The sequence below is a fragment of the Plectropomus leopardus genome, chromosome 7 (genome assembly GCF_008729295.1).
Source record: "Plectropomus leopardus isolate mb chromosome 7, YSFRI_Pleo_2.0, whole genome shotgun sequence".
In the NCBI taxonomy this organism is placed as follows: Eukaryota; Metazoa; Chordata; class Actinopteri; order Perciformes; family Serranidae; genus Plectropomus; species Plectropomus leopardus.
In genome coordinates, this window is record NC_056469.1 from 34,899,703 (window position 1) to 34,919,283 (window position 19,581).

Consider the following 19,581-nt stretch of genomic DNA (forward strand, 5'->3'; position numbering starts at 1 on the left):
ATACTATACAGTATGTCAGAGAAAGATAAAGTGTAGTATGTCAGATTCAGGATGCCAAAAATACCAGGATGGTTTACTACATCTGCTCGGATTCTGCGGTATGAAAGCCAGGATGCTTTTCGACCCACAATCCTACGAAGCACCAAACAAAACACGATCTTTAAATATCAGTCAGGTCGTTTTCTACATTTTTCCTGCCAAAAAGTGCAGTGTGTGTCATCTCCAGCCTGACATATCTCCCTCCTCTGTGCCGTAGAGCTTTATTGTTAAAAACACATCAGTGAGTCACTCTGTGTCACCAGCTGACATGTTCCTTCATCACCACACACACACACACACACACACACACACACACACACACACTGCTGTTTATTTTGACTCAGTCCCACACACACCGTCCTGCTGACACAAATACTCACTAGAGCACCAAATGTGGAATAATCCGCCGATGAAAATAGTCCCAAACATATGCGTTACTTCCTCCTGTTTGTTTGTTAAAAACTACAATCGGCAGCTGTTTTGGAAATTACTGATGAATCTATAAATTTTAATTTTACGTCCTCGGTGGGAGCCAATAAACTCAGAGCCGAATCAGGAAGTGTTAGGAGACAGAAAACACATTGTTGGTTTGAGTCAGCGGCTCTTGGGATTTGATGATAATAATACAGATTTAGACTAACAGCAGACTGGTCTCTGAGGTAACCGTTATGCAGCTTTTCTCCACAACAACAGTGTCCTTGACCTGCATGCTGCAGAAATACATAATGAATACTAAATTAGCTTATTAATTAGTCCAAATTAGCTGCGACATTTCCTCTCTCAATGCATGCATTTTTCTTTCAATTCTTTTTTTTCTTCAACCCTTTGAAACCTGAGCAAATTGTCGTGGTTTCTTTAAAAACATGGAAACAAGGTAATGAGCAACACATACGTAAATGACCCAAAAAAGTTAAAGAACAAAAACAGAAAATTACCAGGAAAAAAAAGTTAAAATAAAAAACAAATATAACAAATATAAAAGATAAAATAAATACAAATATTTTTCTGTAACCTAATTCTAGATATATAATAATAATTATTATAAATATAATTTTCTTTTTTATATATAATAATAACTTTCTCTCTTTTATTTATTTTTTTTATTTTCCTCTTGTAATTTCATGCCAGTTTTCTGATTGTCTTTTTCTATGTTTTAGAAAGAAGTCAAACCATTTTACCAACATTTCAAAGGTTTATATGCGTGTGATAGGCTTCTGAATGCAGCACAAGAAAAAACTGATGTCGCTCCTGATTTTAAAGGGTTAAGAGTCAATTATCTGTATTTATCTGTATTATCTGTATACCAAACTCAAAAATGATTAGAAATCCAAGAAACTCCAGAAGAATCTCTGAGAGCTGCAGGCGGAGGAATAATAAATGTTTGGAGTTTTATTGTGTTATTTTGTTGAGAGCGTTGAGACGATCAGCCTGTTTTGACAGCCGCACTGATGTTCTTCCAGAGAACAAAGACGGTAATCTACATAAGCAGAGAAAGCTCATTGTGTTTGTGTTGTCAGGGGTATATTTTCAGATTATTATCCGTTTGTTCTGCTGCGTTCGGGCTGTAAGCGAGCCTCTGATTCTGATGCCGTTTTTATCTTCTTCAAAACACTCAGTTGCTGTCTGAACCGAAAAGAAACACACCGATCTTTTCAGCAAAATTTCAGCAGCTGAAGAAAAGACAGAAATCAAAAGTATGTTTTTCAGGTTTCAAGTGTTTTGGTCAATTAGAAAAAAGCTTCAGGAGCGTCACAAACAAAAACAACCTTTTACTGTCAGCTCAGGTGAGTCTGATGATTGACAGCCGGTGTTTACACACACACACACACACACACACACACACACACACACACACACACACACACTTCCTCTGACACATCTCAGTCTCACTGTTTAGTTTTGTGACGCTCCGCCTCATTTATTTTTGTTTACTGCGGTCGATTCACTTTCTGACACATTTGCTGAGTTTGTGGAAACTTTCATTATACGACAGAGAAGTTCAATTATACTTTGCTTTCACCTAATATTTTAGGAAAATATTAAATGAAATGATAACGTAAACCTTTATTAATAGCAAACGGAGAAATTCAGTTGCCGTAGCAGTTTATTGTTCCAACAGTAAAACCAGATGAGAAATATTAAAATATACATACGTGTTAAAAACTAAACAAAAGAAATACAAACTACACAATAAAACACTGCAGTCAGTTAACAAATAGATAAATAAAGAGCTCATCTATGTGCTTTCAGAGTGACTTATGCACAGAAAACAAGATATAAACGCTTTATATATCTTTTTTTTATTGGCGTGACTCCTCAGAAAGACAGTTTTGGTGAAGTCTTGCTCTTTAGTAACATTTTCTATGTCCATTCAAGTTTTTAATTTCCTTCCAAAATTGCACCGAGCTTTCCTCAAGAGAGGGAACATTTTGGAAATATCAGCTCTGTCATCGTCACTTCTTTCATGCTGCCGTGGTTTGCACTTCATGTTTTAAGGTCACAAATCTTTTTTGTTCCACTCGTAGCTCTGCAAACTTTCCTCTGAGTTTTTGTGTCGCGTACTCGCTCTACCACAACTGAAGATTACTTTACTGACTGCACACGTGCAGTAAAAAAACAAACACGAACCCACAGCACAAAACTCAAGTCAACAGTGTCTGCACCATAAACAGGATTCACTCATATTTACAGTTCAGTGTCAAAAATCTGAAGACGGACGTCAGCACAAACGTGCTTCGGTAACCGAAATCTCAGCAAACGCCACGAAACTACAACTTTCCTGTCCGACTCTTTGTCCAATAAATCCAAAGATGTCTCAATAGAAAACTAATCTTTAAAAAATGAGTTTTCACTAAAACAAATTTGACAAAATGTTAACCGTGATGGATTATGTTTTTAAATCTCTTAATAGAAATAAAGGACAAAAGTGAACTTGTTTATTCGGAGTGTGCGAGCCTTTCCCACCAAATCAAAGTGTTTGTTTGAAACGCTTAGTTGATCTAAACGTGTTTGACTGAAGTGGAAATAACAGCTGAAAGAAGTTCAACCTACAAACTGATGGAAAATGAGGAAAACGACGAGTGCAGCAAACAAATGTCTTAAATCTGAATACTGATTCCTCAGAGTGAGATGTAAATTCTCTGGATATATGCAGACAAAGGCATTATGGGAGGACAAGCTCGATGAAAACAAACACTCAGAAACACGCATTCGTTATCACATTCGTGTCTGAATGGAGCCGACAGGAAGTCAACTGGCACAAGAGACACGTGAAGAAGAAACCCAAAGACGCTTTTTCAGCAACTTTCAAGCTCGTTTTGAACCCCAAGCTGTTAAATCCCAACACTTCACTACACAGTGTTGCCAGATGTTCGATAATTACCATATTTGTACAATATTTCTGCCCTTTGTATGATGTTATTCCAAAAGTTGCCGTAACATATAAGAATTTGACCATTGTGAAAGTTACAATAAGCACTCGGTTTATTCTACAAACCTCTCAGACCGACGTGTTGAGAAACAGAACAAAAACCGAAGCAGCGTCCCGGTGACTCACCTGTCCCAGCGTGCACTCCACCGAGCCCAGGAAGTCGGCCTCCTTCAGGCCGTTGTGGCTGCTGTTGATGTCGTACAGCTCCAGACGCAGACGCTGCACCTCTTCAAAATAAAAGTCCAACGTGAAGACCTTGGAGTAGGTGGGGTTTACACAGCTGCGAATCACCTCCGTCCGGTCCACCTGCAGGAGACACACAGAGGACAAAACAACATGGATTCAGATTTTAGTTTACATTCACACTTTTAGAGGAAACAGGAGTGGCAGCCCCCTCGAAGCGCGTGGCAAGACAGAGAGGATGTGATAGAAAAACATGTTTTTTCTCTCAGGACAACGACGCCATAAACACACGATGATCTTATATAATATGATGCATCACCACAGACTGACACCTGGATCAGAGGCAGTTTTCTTGTGCTGCATTTAGACACATTTATGCATTTATACCTCTGAAACCTGAAAAAATGAGTCTGACTTCTTTCAAAAAAACATAATGTGCAACCTGCCAAGAAATGTCCAACAAACCGCCAAAAAAAATAGTAAAAAGTGACAAAGAATGATTTTTTAAATGAGTTTTACCTTTGCATTTTTAAAATTGTATTTTGGGTAATTTTTTAGTAACTTTTTAACAAATTCTTGTTTATTTTTGGTCATTTTTTGTTAAGCTGCTTGTTGCCCTCTTCTCATGTTTTTGAGAGAAATAAAGGCCATTTTGTGAGATTTAAAGGTTAAACTTCCCCACAGGATATGAAGGAGTTAAAATGAGCATAACCATAAACATCTACAGCAGAAAAATACAACATTAATGCAGCAGGAACATTAATCCAAAAACACTGTTTTTACTGCACAATGAGTACTTTTACTTCAGTGAGGTGTTGAATACAGGACTTTTACTTGTAATGGAGTATTTCCACAGTGTGGAATCAGTACTTTTACTGCAGTAAATGGTCTGAGTACTTGTTCCCCGGCTGGCGCTCACAGACAGATGGTGCTCAGGCTGGAGCTCCTCCAGAATGTTTCACTGAAAACGTTTTAATTGGATCATTAAAGTTTTTCTGAATCAGCTGAAAAAAAGTCCAACGTGGCGATCCGGCGTCCTGCTAGTCCTCCCGCTGACCCTGCTGGACGTCTTCCTCAACGTTCACTCAGTTTTTTGCTTCCTCTGTTTGTGTGTGAGACGTCTGTTAGAGTCTCAGAGAGGAAAGCGGAGGAGAAGTCTGGCAGCAGCTGAGAGCAGGACTCCTCCTGCCGCTCTGATCTGCTGCCCGTCAGCAGAGTTCGTGTTTAAGTTTTAAGCCAGAAATGACCGAAACTGGCCGACGCCTTGTTTCAGATAACAAACAAGAGCTTTGAGTTTTGAGCTTTGAGTGCATCATTTTTAATGCGTGAAGCTATTTCTGCATCATTCTGGCGTGTCCAGGCGTTTTTTTTACTGGGGCGGTCAGAGTCAGAGCATTTTTACTTTTTTTTAGAAATAAATAAAATAATAATAATAATAATAAAATATAAAAACATATAAAACTAAAGAAGAAACATAGTAGTGCGCCAACAAAACCAATGAAGAAGAAGAAGACTACTGCTGGTAAACATGATGTAAAAATTGCAAAATATTCCAAAAATCAGTTTTGGGAGGAAAAACAGCAGACTTGTTAGAGCTCATAAATTCATAGAAAAACGTTTTAGTGACAAACAAACTTTTGTTTACTAGAAAAAAGAAGAAAATTGGGGAGATTTCTGGATTTCTGCTCTCCCAAACTAAGCTGAAGACTAAAATAAATCATATTTTCGTGCTTGTGTACGTCTTTATTTTTACGCTGACTGCTTATAAAAAGAATCACACCTGAGGACACTTTTGTCCCTTTGTCTCCTCCTGAAGACTGACCTTCACAGTGTCTCAGAATCCTTCAAGACCCTCATAAAACCGTCCCTCGTCCTTCTGTCTCACATATACAGTACATTCTCCTCTTTCGTCCATATATTCCACTCAAACGTCGTAAATATTTCACATCACAACGTTTGTATGAAATATCGGAGTGATTTTCTTCCTCATTAAAGATCTAATTAATATCAGACTTTAATGTGAGTCTTCACACCTCGCCGCAGGTCTTCACACAGCCCCCACAATCCTCTGCTCTCACTCACACACATACACACCTCTGAATGTGCATTTCCTGTTTTATTTTAATAATTCTCCGCTGCTGCTGATCTTTAGAGACGCTGTGGAAAAGTGACGGAAAAACAACGTGAAGAAAAGTCACTGCAGAAGAGCCAGCTCACAGCACACACAGGATGTAAATAAGTACATTTACTCGAGTACTGCACTTAAGTACAAATTTAACCCTTTGAAATCAACAGCAGTTTTCCTGTGTTGCGTTCAGATACTTTTTACATTTAAATCTAAAACAACTGAGCAGATTGTTTTTTTGTTTTTCGGGGTTTTTTTCAAAAATATGAACAAAAGGCAAAAAGCAAGAAACTGGTAAAATGTGAAAAGAAAACAACGACAAAATTAATTTATGAAAATAGAGACAGCGAGAGAGACAGAGAGAAAATCATAAGATTTTTTTTTTAATAAGGAAAAAATGTCCAGAAAGGTATTTTTATTATTATTCAACACGCTGTCATCCTGTCTGACCTCTGACCTCTGACCCCGTCACTTCAAACGCGTCACATCCAGGCACGCAGAGACGCAGAAAAGATCTGAAGACACGAACAGAGACGAGAAGATGGAAGTGGAAAAGTGGACGAGAGAGAGACGAGAGAACGAGAGAGAGACGAGAGAGAGAGAGAGAGACGAGAGAGAGAGAGAGAGAGAGAGAGAGACAGAGGAGACGAGAGGGAGAGAATGAAGGAAAAGAAGAAAAAGAGGCTTCATCTGCATCTCTAAACAGCTAAAAATACAGAAAGTGGGCCAACAGAAAGCAGGTCTGACCAGTTCACACACACACACACACACACACACACTCAGAAAAACCATCTTTAAAACTCTTTTAAAACTTCGTTGGTAACTTCGTTTAAACAGCTGAGTTTGACACCAAACCTCATCAACTGTTCAGTTCTGACATTTACTGTGTGGACGTTTAGAGCAACAACGACAAAAGTTCATTATATTCACTTTCTTTAGTCCAGAAAAAGAGCGATAGGGATTATTCACAATTTCAGATATCTGGATCACACAAATCATTCTTATTAATTATTCTAACAGTAAAAACCATCACATTTTGTAGGTCTTGTGGACAAACAGTGCAAATAATAACAGGCTAAAAAAATAAAATTAAATAAAAAAAAAAAAAAAACCTACTACCAAAAATTATTTTAAAAGTTGTTTGAGATAGGGGTGAAAATTTAAGTTGAAAATTTCATTTCAAAATGTGCACTTCGTATCACCAGGAAAAGTTTCTGTTTATTAGTTTGTTGAGTGAAACTTCGAAATATTTTTAGGTGGAAAAATAATTTAAAATATGATAAATTCACATTATTTTAAACTTTATTTTAAAATAGTTTAAAATAACATGCAAAACATGATTTTTACAAGATGAGGAGGAGGTTTGACTCTCACCAGCTGTTTACAGGGATTATTATGTATTTATTTGGCAAATGAATATTCATTTTTTCCTAGTTTATCGTCTTTTTTTCTGTAAATAATCGTGTAACATTGTAGATGTGTGATTTGGGGCCTGTGGGTGTGTGCATATATGTTAAATTAACGAGTATAGGTTTAAATGAATAAGGAAGCTGGTTAATTGAAATTATGTGATTTGTGCAGAAGGGTTGTGATTAAATAAGTTTCCTCTCACTCTTTTTTAAATATTTGAACCAAGTCGTCATGTATTTTGAGCATTTCTTTCACTTTATGTTTTTCATTGTCTGTAAATATTACTTTTTGTCTGTCTGCTTTTTTACTGTTTTTATGAACTCAGACAGACACAAGCTACACGTCTTTGTGACCTCCACACGACGATTTCTCGGTTGTGAATATTTTGGTCCAAAATCAATTTGTTGCAAATATCCAGATCAGGTTTGGATCATTATTCAGAGCTCCCAGTTTCCCCAGTGCCCTCCGACATCAGGCGTTCATGTTATCTGAAGATCTGAGCGATGGAGAGTTTGGCGGTCTGCAGGGAGGCGACCAGCGACAGCACGAAATGTCACAGTGCATACATTACCATTTCAGCTGGCTGACAGCTGACCTCAGATCAGTCTGATGGATCCAAATTCAAATAAAAAACATCTGTGAGTGAGAAAAGGGCCAGATGGGAAATCCAAAACTCACCCCGAAGGCTTAAAACACAAGTCATAACCAAGAGAACACAAAAACATTACGTCTCATTTTACATGTAACTTTACAAAACATGTATTTAAAGTAATTTAATCTAAATGCTCACATACGTTTCTGCAAACCGCAGAGTTTTTACATTTACATTAGGATGATATTTTGAAACTTTACAATTCTTTATGTTTTTAAAATGCTGTGGTTAATTTGTGATGTTTAAGCACAAAGACCTCTTGATGTTAGTTAGAAAAAAAGTGTTGGTTTTTAGATATATATACATATATATATATATATATATACACACACATATATATATATATATATATATATATATATATATATATATATATATATATTATTATTTTTATATTTAAAAAAAACATTTTCTTCTGTTTCATGCCATTTCCAGACCATCCCCACATGGGATTATAAAACATCATCACAACACAAAGCATGTGCCATCTTTCGTTTTACATCTTCTTCTAAATTCATATACCGCCCATATATATATATATATATATATATATATATATATATATATATATATATATAATATATATACATACATACACCCTCTTGCATTGCCATCATGCCTTGCTGTCCTCAATCTGTCCCTCCTGTCCCTCCTGTCCCTCCTGTCCCAGTCACATGACTTTCCTCACCTGCTCACCTGTTTCCACTCTCCCTCGTCAGCCCTGCAGGATGAAACCAGCCTCACTCTGCACTCTTCTGTCAGACTGTCAGCGCTGCTTTGTGCCTTTCTGTCCAAAACATGAACCCAGAAACCTGAACCCTGAACCTGAACCTGAACCCTGGCCCTGAACCTGAACCTGAACCCTGAACCTGAACCCTGAACCTGAACCCTGATCTGTACCTGCCCGCCCTGCTCCTGTACACCTGTGGACCTGCTCCCTGGCAGGTACAGTTTACTGTTTTCATTTTGGTGTTTCCTGACTGAACTCTGCGTCTGCGTGTACAGTTTCCATTTTACAAAAACCTGTGAAGTTTTATAAAGCGAGAAGCCTGAAGTTATTCTCGGACGCACTGGCTAAAGATGTAGATTTTAGGACACTGAGCGATGTCTAGAGGCGGTAAACTCTTAAATCTTTAATTTTTGTTGAAATATAAAAAAACATGGCTGTGAACAAAAAGAGTTTCTGTGGAAAAAAAAAATCCAGTATCCTCTAAAAACCTGCAGCAGCTCTAGATCAGCTGCAGGTTTAAAACTACCTGAATCTGTCAAAACATCCTGAAAAACTGATTTTCAATTTATCCTAAGTGGTGGACAATAACTTTAACCCTTTTAAACCTGAGCAGCTTTAAAAAACACATCCAGACAGCAATGAAAACTTCTCAAGAAATTACCAAAAACACTGGCCAAAAAATTAACTGAAATTACAAGAAAATTACCTGAAAATTTGTATAAAAAGAAAAGAAAAAACAAAAACAATCAAGGAAACTACCCAGAAAATAAGTGCTGAGAAAATAGATATTTTCCTTGTTTTGTTTTGTTTTTTTTTTTTTTTACAATCTTTTTTACTTTTTTTTTTTTTTTTTTTTTTTTAGGTCTTATTTCTTGTCACTTTTGGTAATTTCATGCAGCTTCCATGACATTTCTTTCAACGTTGCTCATTGCCCTTTTTCCATTTTTTTTTGTAATAAAAATGAAATAAAGCGAACATAAAGCAGACAAATCTGCTCGGATTTTCATATGTTTAAATGCTTTTGTACCATTTTAGTGATATATTCCTAAATTCCACCAGCATTTTACAAAATGAAATCCACTGAAATCCTCTCTGCTGCTTTCTGTAAACAGTCGACTGAATGCAGCTACAACTGAGAAAATGAGGATTTTAATGAATTAGAGATCGATGAAAACAAAGTGCGGAGAAACCAGAGGGAGGAGAGAGGGAAACCCACAGCGCTGACGATAATCCCAGAGCCAATAAAAGTTTAATAAAGAGCCGCAGAGCAAACATTACCCAGAATAAACTCACCATTACGGTTTGATGACTCACTGGCATCGCTGGGATCTGAACAACACCGAAGCATTAAGAGCCACAGCAGAGAGTTCATGTCTCACTCAGATTATAATCCCTGCTGACACCGAGAGACTCAGCGTCAGACCAGCAGAGTGAAGTACATGACCGCACACACACACACACACACACACACACACACACACACACACGCACTACATATCATAGCATAAATATGCCCACAGGAAACACCTGTGCAACACATTTGTGTATTTTTAACTGGATCTCTGAGTTTTTCTCCTGCTGCATTTTATCGGCTCAGTGTGAAATTAGATTTTTGTGTGAAAATTGAGGATGTCAGAATGTTTTTGCCAGTTTGACAGATAGATGCTGGTGTAGCAGGTTGAAAATGCTACATGTATGTTTTTTTATTGAAACAGACACCCCCCTAATTTTTTTGTTGAATATGTGAACTAATCTAACTCGGTTTATACAGTTTTGACATCGCGTCAATACTGCAGTTTGTCAGTAGTTGGCGCTGTAACGCCACTGTGGCTCCATTAGGGAGACGCTGGATATTTGCTCTGCGCATGTGCAGCTCAGTATTAAACGAGCACCGGCCGGAGCAGGACGCTAACCTTTGGTCCTCTCTGTCATTAATCCACAGGTATGTTCAAACGTGCTTTTCTATGATCAGCTTTGCGTAACATCTAATGCCAGTGCATTAAAACATGTTTGGCAGAGTTTTGATGTGGTTTTGAGATGTATTTTGAGCACTGACAGGTTGTTTTTGTCAGTTTGTGTCCTGGCCGCGGCCGCCATCTTGTCTAATTACCTGCGTGAGTTTCTGTTTTCCACAGTATTTTCACAGGTGTAAGTTACCGACATTAGCTGGAGGGAACATAAGAAAACGTGTTGCAAACGTTGTTTATGAGTTAAAGCCAGTTCGCCGTATGCAAATTAGTTTCACTTCCGGTCGCTCGTTAACGGTCATCTTCGCGCCATATTTTCAGACAGTTAAGTGCAAGGCTAAGACAGTGTCATGGAAATGTTGCACAAAGGTTTCGTAACCGTTATATCAGTGTTTTTGTATGAGTGGTTATTGTATTGTATGTGTTAAAGTATGAGTGAGTATGGGTATTTGAGTTAAGTAAATGTGTGTTTTTTTTAGTAGTATTATTTTTGTACAGTTTCGTGTTTTAGTTGAGCCAATTCTTATTTATGTGAAATGTAATTTAAATTATTTTGAATTCATGTGTACATAATTTACTTTAGACCTTATGTTTATCTGGTTTATTGTCAGTTGGATTTTTACATTGATTTTCACAGTCCAGACTTTTGTTTTATGGGCTACACAGTGCACAGGTGCCTGTGTAACCTTTGCTGCCGGTCCAGATTTCCCCTAGGTCTGGGGCCGGTAACAATGGCATGCATATCAGCACAAATGTGCACAAATATGGATGAAATAAACGCAGAATATGGACAAAAGATTCCTTCAGTCTACACGTATTTTGTAGCTTTTGCTGCATTCATGTGATGTTCGAAGTCGTTCGTTGGGAAAGAAGACGAAGCATTTAAACAAGAGGTCGATAGCTGTTTCCACTTTATTTACATTTTTTCTATATTATTTTATTTTTTATATATTATACTTTTAGATTTAATCTTGGTCACTCTACATGGACAGCAGTTACATTAATACCATATTACACTTTATATGTGATCAAAAAATGACATTTAATACTTGAATTAATAAAAAGTTTCTTCCCATTGACCAAACATTGACTTTTGCCGCCATGTTTATGCATTTATGACGTCAGTTCGGCAACTCGTTTAATAAACAATGTCATCGATGTTCGTATACTCGCCTGACTGCTTTAGAGTTTAAAGTTTGCTTGCTACAGATAAAAGATGCAGATACTAAAATGTGTAATTTACTATGTAAATTATGCTACTAAGAACAAAATAACAAAATAATTTTTTTTTAACGTCAGATGCTGACACTGTTTGCACGCCTTTCGCCATTTCTGCTGCCCTAAAATGTCACGCAAACGTCACAGCTCGCCAACTGAGGTATCACTGAAATTTCCCAGTTTCCCCTCATAATTAAATGTGGAAAAAGGCGATGAGCAACTCGCCAAGAAACGACCTGCAAAATGCAAGAAATTACTAGATTTAGCAAATTGGATTTAAAAAAATAAATGGGTAAATATAAGATAAAATGTCAAAATTAAATTACATATTTAATTATTTGTTATTATAAAGTTATATTTGAAATTATGTACAAAATTAGAACTTTTTAAAGCATTTTTTCCAGTAATTTGCTTGTTTGTTTCAGTTGACTTTTCCTTTTTTTCTCTTATTTATTTATTCATTCATTCATTTTTACTATTTCTAATGTAGGTTTTAAGTATTTTTTCAGGTACTCTCTGTGTTTGTTTTTGTTGACTTTGCTTATTTTCTTCTTATTTATTCATTTATTTATACTATAATGTAGGTTTCTTGTCATTTTTACTAATTTCCTACTGATTTCTTCAGGAGCTACTGATTCCCTTCTTGTCATGTGGTTTGTTTGTTTTTAAATCAAGTTAATTTGCACAGGTTTCAAAGGGTTAAAATCTTCTTTAAGTAGGCAAAAACCAAAACTAGGTGCTAAAAGAGGCTAAAAAGCTGCGAGAGTTGATGTGAATCCTCTCGTGTTAAAATATTTTGTCCTGAACAACCAGAGCAGCTTTAGATCCTCGTGTCCCCCTGAGATCAGCTCAGCGTCCTGATGAAGACGCGAAGAAGTGTCTTTGATGAGACAGCAGCTAATGAGGACGCTGATTTGGTTTTGATTGTGGCGCCCTCGTTCCTTCATCACGCCGTCAGAGGTCTTCCTCTGATGAGCGGCCAGGATACGAACACAGTCATCAGCTGTTTACTCGTTTACTCCAAAGAGCAGGAGATACTTTGCTGCAGAGGAACAAACATTTTCTAATTCAGTCCTAATTTGCATGAAGAGAGAGATAATGACGAAGGAAAGGTTTTCTGCTGCAGGTGAGATCAGACGAGGTCAGACAACAACTAGAGACAAAAACAGGACGCAGGTGGGACTTTGTGTCAGAAGAAGTAAGAACATGACGGCAGATTAAAGTATCAAATGTACTTTTCTGGCAATAAATGTACTTAAGTATCAAAAGTACAAGTATAAGTAAATTATACATATATTCACATGTGTCAATACACTGTGTACTGTATGTTAACTGAGCATTTGTCTGATTATTTTTATTGGTTTTGATTTGTTTTTAAATTTAGTGGCTGATTAAATAAATACATTTTAAAATATTTGTGCGTTAAGGCTTTTGTGCCTTCAGGCTTTGCATCGTGTATTTTCCCGGTGCCAAATTAAAGTACATATAAACATCAGGATACCAGAAAATCAAACAAACAAACAAATAAATAAATAAATAGGTAAAGTTCGCAAGAAAATGTCGTGGAAATTAGCTGTGGGAAGATTATCAAAAACAAGGAAAAATGTCCAGAAAACTATATTTATAATTCTTATAATTTTTCATTTTAAATTATATTACAGAAAGAAAAATATAATAAAAATATATATTTTGGCTTATTTTCAGGTAATTTTCAAACTGTTTACTGCTTTCCGGCTAATCTTTGGGTCATTTCTCAATAAATTGCTCATTGCATTTTCTCCAGCATTTTTGAAAGAAATAAAGCCAGTTCACTCAGGTTTTAAAGTGGTAATAAATTGCATTTGGCAAGTAACGTGTCCAACAGTGAACACAAGGCGTCATGTGATAAATCACTTTGACCATTAAAGACGAGTAACTGTGCAGCGGGAGCCGCTCTTTGACCAATAAAGCAGAAGAAGAAGAAGAGGTTATTGGCGTGTTCAGCCTTCATGATGAGCTGAACTGCAGCAGCACGTCTATGTTTTTCACCGCGTGTTTCCTCTCCGTGTGTTTGGAGCTTCAGACACAAACAGAAAACAGCGGAGGATTCAGTCGCTTTCCTCCATCATCATCTGTCGTGTCGATAATGAACCTGAGCGGCAATTTACCCAAACAGTCAGAGCTCCAGATGGCTGAGGGGAAGCGGCGGCGTGAAGGGAAAGAAGGCTGTTTTAGAGTTATTATGACCGTCAGTGAAGTAAACAGATTATCCGTGAGAGGATAAGTGCTGTCTGTCAGATGAACGCCCGGGTCCAGCTCCGAAACAGCACGTTACAAACCTCAGACTCTGAAACCGCCTTCAGAGACTCAGCAGATCTGAGTTTCAGATGGATTTCAAACTTTAAGAAACTCATCTGATTTCATTTTAATTCAGATTTCATCTAAAATTTCCTAACCAATTTCATCCCGGCAGGAATTCAAACTCTCAAGGCACAAACACACCAAGCCGACATCGAAGGCCTAAAGGTGATGAAGCCGACTGTTGTGTCGTCTCATGTCGCCGTGTTTCGGCCAAAAAGTTGCACGTGAACTCACCCTAAAGACTACAGCCAACAGCAGACCGGCACGTACCTTTCTGCGCCTGCATAAGCCAGTCAGAGTGATGTCATACACTGACGAGCTTCGCCATCTCCTGCGCAAATTCGACATGCTGCAAAAATGTCGACGGGGCAATTACAGTTGAAAAGAGCCGACAAGGGCCGTCAAGGGCCAATGGAGCCTAGAAGAGCTGACGAGTGCTTCAACTGTCAACGTTCAGACATCAAGACACAAAAAGGAAAGACTCTCTCTCATCCCTTCAGTACATACTGAGCTCTGATTGGTCGATTATTTTGCCACTTTATTGCTGCACAACACGTTTTCTATCCTCATTAATGTTTCATCATAGAGAAAAAAACAAAGCTTTATGATTCATTTCAATGAGACAGCGAACTCTGAAGGTCATCAGACGAACACGTTTCTGTCCAGTAAAGACTCCGACATGACACGTGGAAACTCCAGCTTCAGACTGACAGACACAGAACGGAAATTATCTCGGCAGCTAACGGCTTGATGGCAGCTCCGTGTGTGAAAAATCTTTATTCGTGCAGACAGCGGAGCAGCAGCTCTCCTTTAAATCGGCAGCAGTGACATTAACTGTGACAGGAAGCTGAAACATGCATCACAGGATGAATCAACACCGACGCTGAGATCTCTTTGTCTGCAGGAACAATCAGAGGCGAGTTCACAGAGAGCGCAAATCAGCCACACGACACGCAGAGAAAATAATGGAAGATAAATGTCCTGCAGCCGCCGTCTGTCACAGGAAATCGTCTTTATCTCCCTCTGCTGAAACACAAACACAGCAACTCCGGCCGCATCCCAACACTCAGTGTTACTGACTCTTATGCGATTATCAGATCCAGCTCCTCCCACTTCCTGCAGGAAACCCTCTGTTTACACCACCTGACCTTTCACGCCCACTCACTCACTCACTCACTTATTCACTCACTCACTCACTCACTTTTTCACTCACTCACTTATTCACTCACTCACTCACTCACTCACTCACTCACTCACTCACTTATTCACTCACTCACTAACTCACTTATTCAGTCACTCACTCACTCACTCACTCACTTATTTATTCACTCACTCACTCACTTATTCACTCACTCACTCACTCACTTATTCACTCACTCACTCACTCACTTATTCACTCACTCACTCAAATGGCGCAAATATAAAATATGCCTAATGGAAACACATTTTTTAAATTAAAAACTATCACAAAAAAGATTTTACACTTGCATGCGTTTCTTGAATCTGCAATGGAAACACTTTTTAGTATTTTTTAGGTCACATGATGCTTTGAGGTCACATGATGCTGTGAGGTCACATGACGCTGTGTCTATGTGCTTGTCAGTAGGAACTGGCTCCCTCATGATGCAGCAGGAGCTATAAGAGCTGTTATTGCATCACATAACTCTGAGAAAGTTTTGAATCCACAATTCCTCTGTGAAATCGTGGACTACATCTCCCAGAAATCCCTCATACGTGGCCGCTCCCACGTATAAGGGGCTCGTCTTTCCATCACGGCTCCATAACACGCCTACGTGGTCTTGGATTGGAAATAATGACGGCTAGTGCGGTGGCTGCAATAGAAATAAAGTTGCTAATGTTTTAAACATCCATCGCCATGGTTACTGGGATGTTATCACTAGAGGAGAAGTCACATGACATCACTCAGTTGAAACAGTTGTGTTTTATCAGCATTTTGAAAGTTTAAGTTTTGCACAAATCTGTGATGAAAACAGTCTGCAGAAGGTTTTTGGCCACTGAGCACCTTTAAACTGAGACTGGGAGCTCAGCATGGTTTGACTCGACACGGCCAAGAGTGGGATACTGGCGACGGGTTGCTTAAAAACACTCACACTGGCTGCTTTAAAGCTGCTGGAAAACACAGCGATGACTCCCCAGATTAGGGCCAATTTTGTTGTTTGTCGGTCTCAAACATTGGTCTGCTGGTTGGCAGGTGTCACCTCGGTATCTGGCCATCCTCTCCTCCTCCATGTGAGCTCATATCTCCTTAGAAACATTGATATGATCCGTGTGAAATGTGCAACTGAATCATAATTGTGGTTTGCAAAAAAGTACAATGCCCACATTTTCTCCCGACGTCTGGGCTGCTGGCTCCTCGCCCGGTTCAGTTTTCCTCTTTTGATTTGACCTCATTCTGTTTCTGGATTAAAGCTGACAAAAACCTTTAGTCACATATTCTCTGTACTTTTATGTTCTTTTTATACTTTGCACTGTGAACTTTTACGCAGCTCTTTCATTTGAAAACAGATATACGGATAATGTCACTGCTGCTGATTTAATAAGGATTTATGGATAAAGACAAACAACAGTACATATAAAGTCTTAGTGCCAGAGAGAGCACAGAATGATAAACAGGGTTTTGAGGATAGGAGTTGCACCATATCTGTAGATTATATCATAATAATCCAGGACTGATAGACTCAACGATACTTTTCCTACAATACAAAGAGAAACTGAATGTTTCTCTAAAAGTGTTTGCTGCAGTTTGGTGATGAGATTTTGGACGTGTTGCTCATAGATATAAATGATTCATCAAACTAGACAGCTGGATATCTGCCTCTGACTCTCAGCGTCTCTGCAGCCACCGCACAAGCCGTCATTATTTCCAACTGAAGGAGATGTAGGCGTGTTGTGCGAGTGAGGATGGAAAGGCGAGCCCCTCATACATGGGAGCGTCCACGTGTGAGGGATTTCTGGTAGCTGATAGTCCACGATTTCACAGAGGAATTGTGGATTCAAAACTTCAGGATGATTCTCTCAACTTTTGATGTTATGCGATGCAATAACAGCTCTTGTAGCTCCTGCTGCATCATGAGGTTCCTCCAGGCTACCGTGTACTCATCAAGTGACCTACAAAAGCGTAAAAAGTGTTTCCATTGCAGTTTTTTGAATCACCTGAAATGCGTGTGTAGAGACTTTTTTGAAATAAATAATTTTGTTTTCATAAAATATATTTTATATTTTGCAATTTCAATTTTTCAGTTGAGGGTTATGGAAACACACCTATTGACATGTTATGCTGTTATCATTGTTTAGAGCTGGTGATGGACATATTATATGTTTTATACTAATATATGTCACACTAGAGGCGGACACTGTTTTAATAAACATCACACCTCTTTTGTTACCGCAATGCTGGCATGCTGTCTAAAATCACACCCTGGTGCTGCCTGGTGGCAGACATCGAAAAAAACAGCTTATGCAGCTACGTAGCTGGTTTTAGGTAGTTGATTTATGCCCTTTGCTTTTCATACTTTCCATTTTCCTTTTCCTTTTCATGATGCTGTTATTCTCCAAACTCAAGGACATTGATTTGGTTTCAGTTTTACAGGAACTTGAATGAATAAACCAGCTAGAGCGACCATCACAAGCTGGTATGACCAGCTAAACCATCGCAAATTATGCAAAAACATTTCTTAAACTGGTGAATTGTCGAATCATCTGTGTGAAAGCGGCTCATGTTTGCACCGCAGCAGATTCTTTGCATGTGAAAATCTTTCTGGCAGTAAACCTGACTCTGACTCTCTGAGTGTATAAAATTGTTTGTAATGAGATTGGAAGCAACACAGCAGAACATCAGCTGTGTGCTCTGCATCAGAAATGTAACGTTACAACTCTGCTTTTTTGTTTTTATCCCTAAATTTATCTGATATTTTCTCTCCTTTCTCCTGATTTGTAGCAACATTGAAACCAGCCTGATTATCACACTGATTTAATTTCACCTCGTTCTTTCCTTCTCAGCAGAGACAAACCAGACAGCAGCCGGAAACCTTCGACTGCTTCAGAAACTACAACAAACCAGCAGGTGAGAGGCAGTGAGAGGACGGCGTGGTTGACGTGGCGACCTACCTCCATCCACTGTCCGTGGGACTGCATCTTGAGGACGACGCAGGGGTCGGGTTTGGACAGAGCGTCTCGGTCTGAGATCCCTTTGCAGGTGAGTCTGAGCTCCACTTTGGTCAGACAGGGACTGCTGAACAAACCCAGAGAGTTGGCCGCCGACTCGTAGATGTCACTCATGGTTGGAGGCGGGACAGGAAGTCTGTGGAGGAAATTTAAAGGTATTTTAATTTTTTGGTCCTTTTAAAGGTATTTAAACAAGTAAAGGGGATGAGGTGGGCTTTAATATGACACATATAATCACTGTGAATGAAACCAAATCATTCTGACGCAGAAACAATCTTTCAGTGAGCAGATAGGAGCTGCAGTCACTAACTGGCAGGTTGAAAATGTGCATTTTATGGTTTGTATCACACATTTTAACAAAACATGCAAACGAAATACTAATAAATCATTATAAAACACACACACACACACACACACACATGCACACACACACCATGTCACCTCCCAGGCTCTGTAGTTTCCACAGGAGAAAGATGGAAAACTGTTTTAGTGACATGACAGAATGAGGAGCTAAAGTTAAGAAAATAAAGAGTTTTATCCATCTCTAACACTCAAAACCTCCTACGACATCACGGCAGCAGCAAATAAAAAAACAAACAGAAACCCTTCTAATATCAAAGATGACAGTGCGGGCCCAATTTACTGTAAACCTTTGAATACTGAGCAAATTGGCTTTATTTCTTTCAAAGGCATGAGAGGAAGAAGGCAATGAGCGACTCGACAAAAAATGCCAAAAAATAAGGAAAAAATTTACAAAAAGTTACAAGAAAATTACCTGACAAGAAGCAACAAAATAGAATTGTAAAAAAACACAAAACATAAACACAAAACCTGAAGTGCTAAAAAAGAAAAGATTAATAAAAAATGTTAAAAATGTTGTGTTTTTTGTAGAATAACTAAATATATAATTATTAGAATTACAATAAAGACAAAGACATTTTTCCCAATTTTTTTTGGTAATATCATATAATCCCCCCCAAGGTTTTTCTTATCACCTTACACCTTTTTTTTTTTTTTTTTTTTGAGTTTGAAAACTGATGACGACCCAGGTGTTAAAGGGTTAAAGTTTCAACAGTTTTTGACAGTGATGGTGTGTCAGTATCAGCTTTTAACATGCGTTGTGTATTTTCAAAATAAACTTCCGTTTTCACACATTGTCTTTTTTAAAATAAACTCAGAAAAAAATAAACAGTTTTTAGGTTTAGTTCCTAAAGTTACAGCGAAAAAAAGCGCGTGGTTAGATTTAGAGAAAAAAAACTTGATGGTTTGACTTAAAATAATCTGCTGTTGTTACTAATGTAA

At 38.2% G+C, this 19,581-nt stretch overlaps 1 protein-coding gene across 1 annotated transcript in view; it reads right to left on the reverse strand.

Annotated features, from left to right (window-relative positions):
* The window catches only part of cpne4a (copine IVa), a 68,642-nt gene extending 50,249 nt beyond the window's left edge, over positions 1 to 18,393 (reverse strand). The window contains exons 1-2 of the mRNA XM_042489768.1: positions 18,223 to 18,393; positions 3,596 to 3,775 (exon numbers count right to left, since the gene is read on the reverse strand). Coding sequence (XP_042345702.1) covers positions 3,596 to 3,775; positions 18,223 to 18,393 — 351 coding nt within the window. The remainder of the gene's footprint in view (positions 1 to 3,595; positions 3,776 to 18,222) is intronic.
* Positions 18,394 to 19,581: the final 1,188 nt, after the last annotated feature.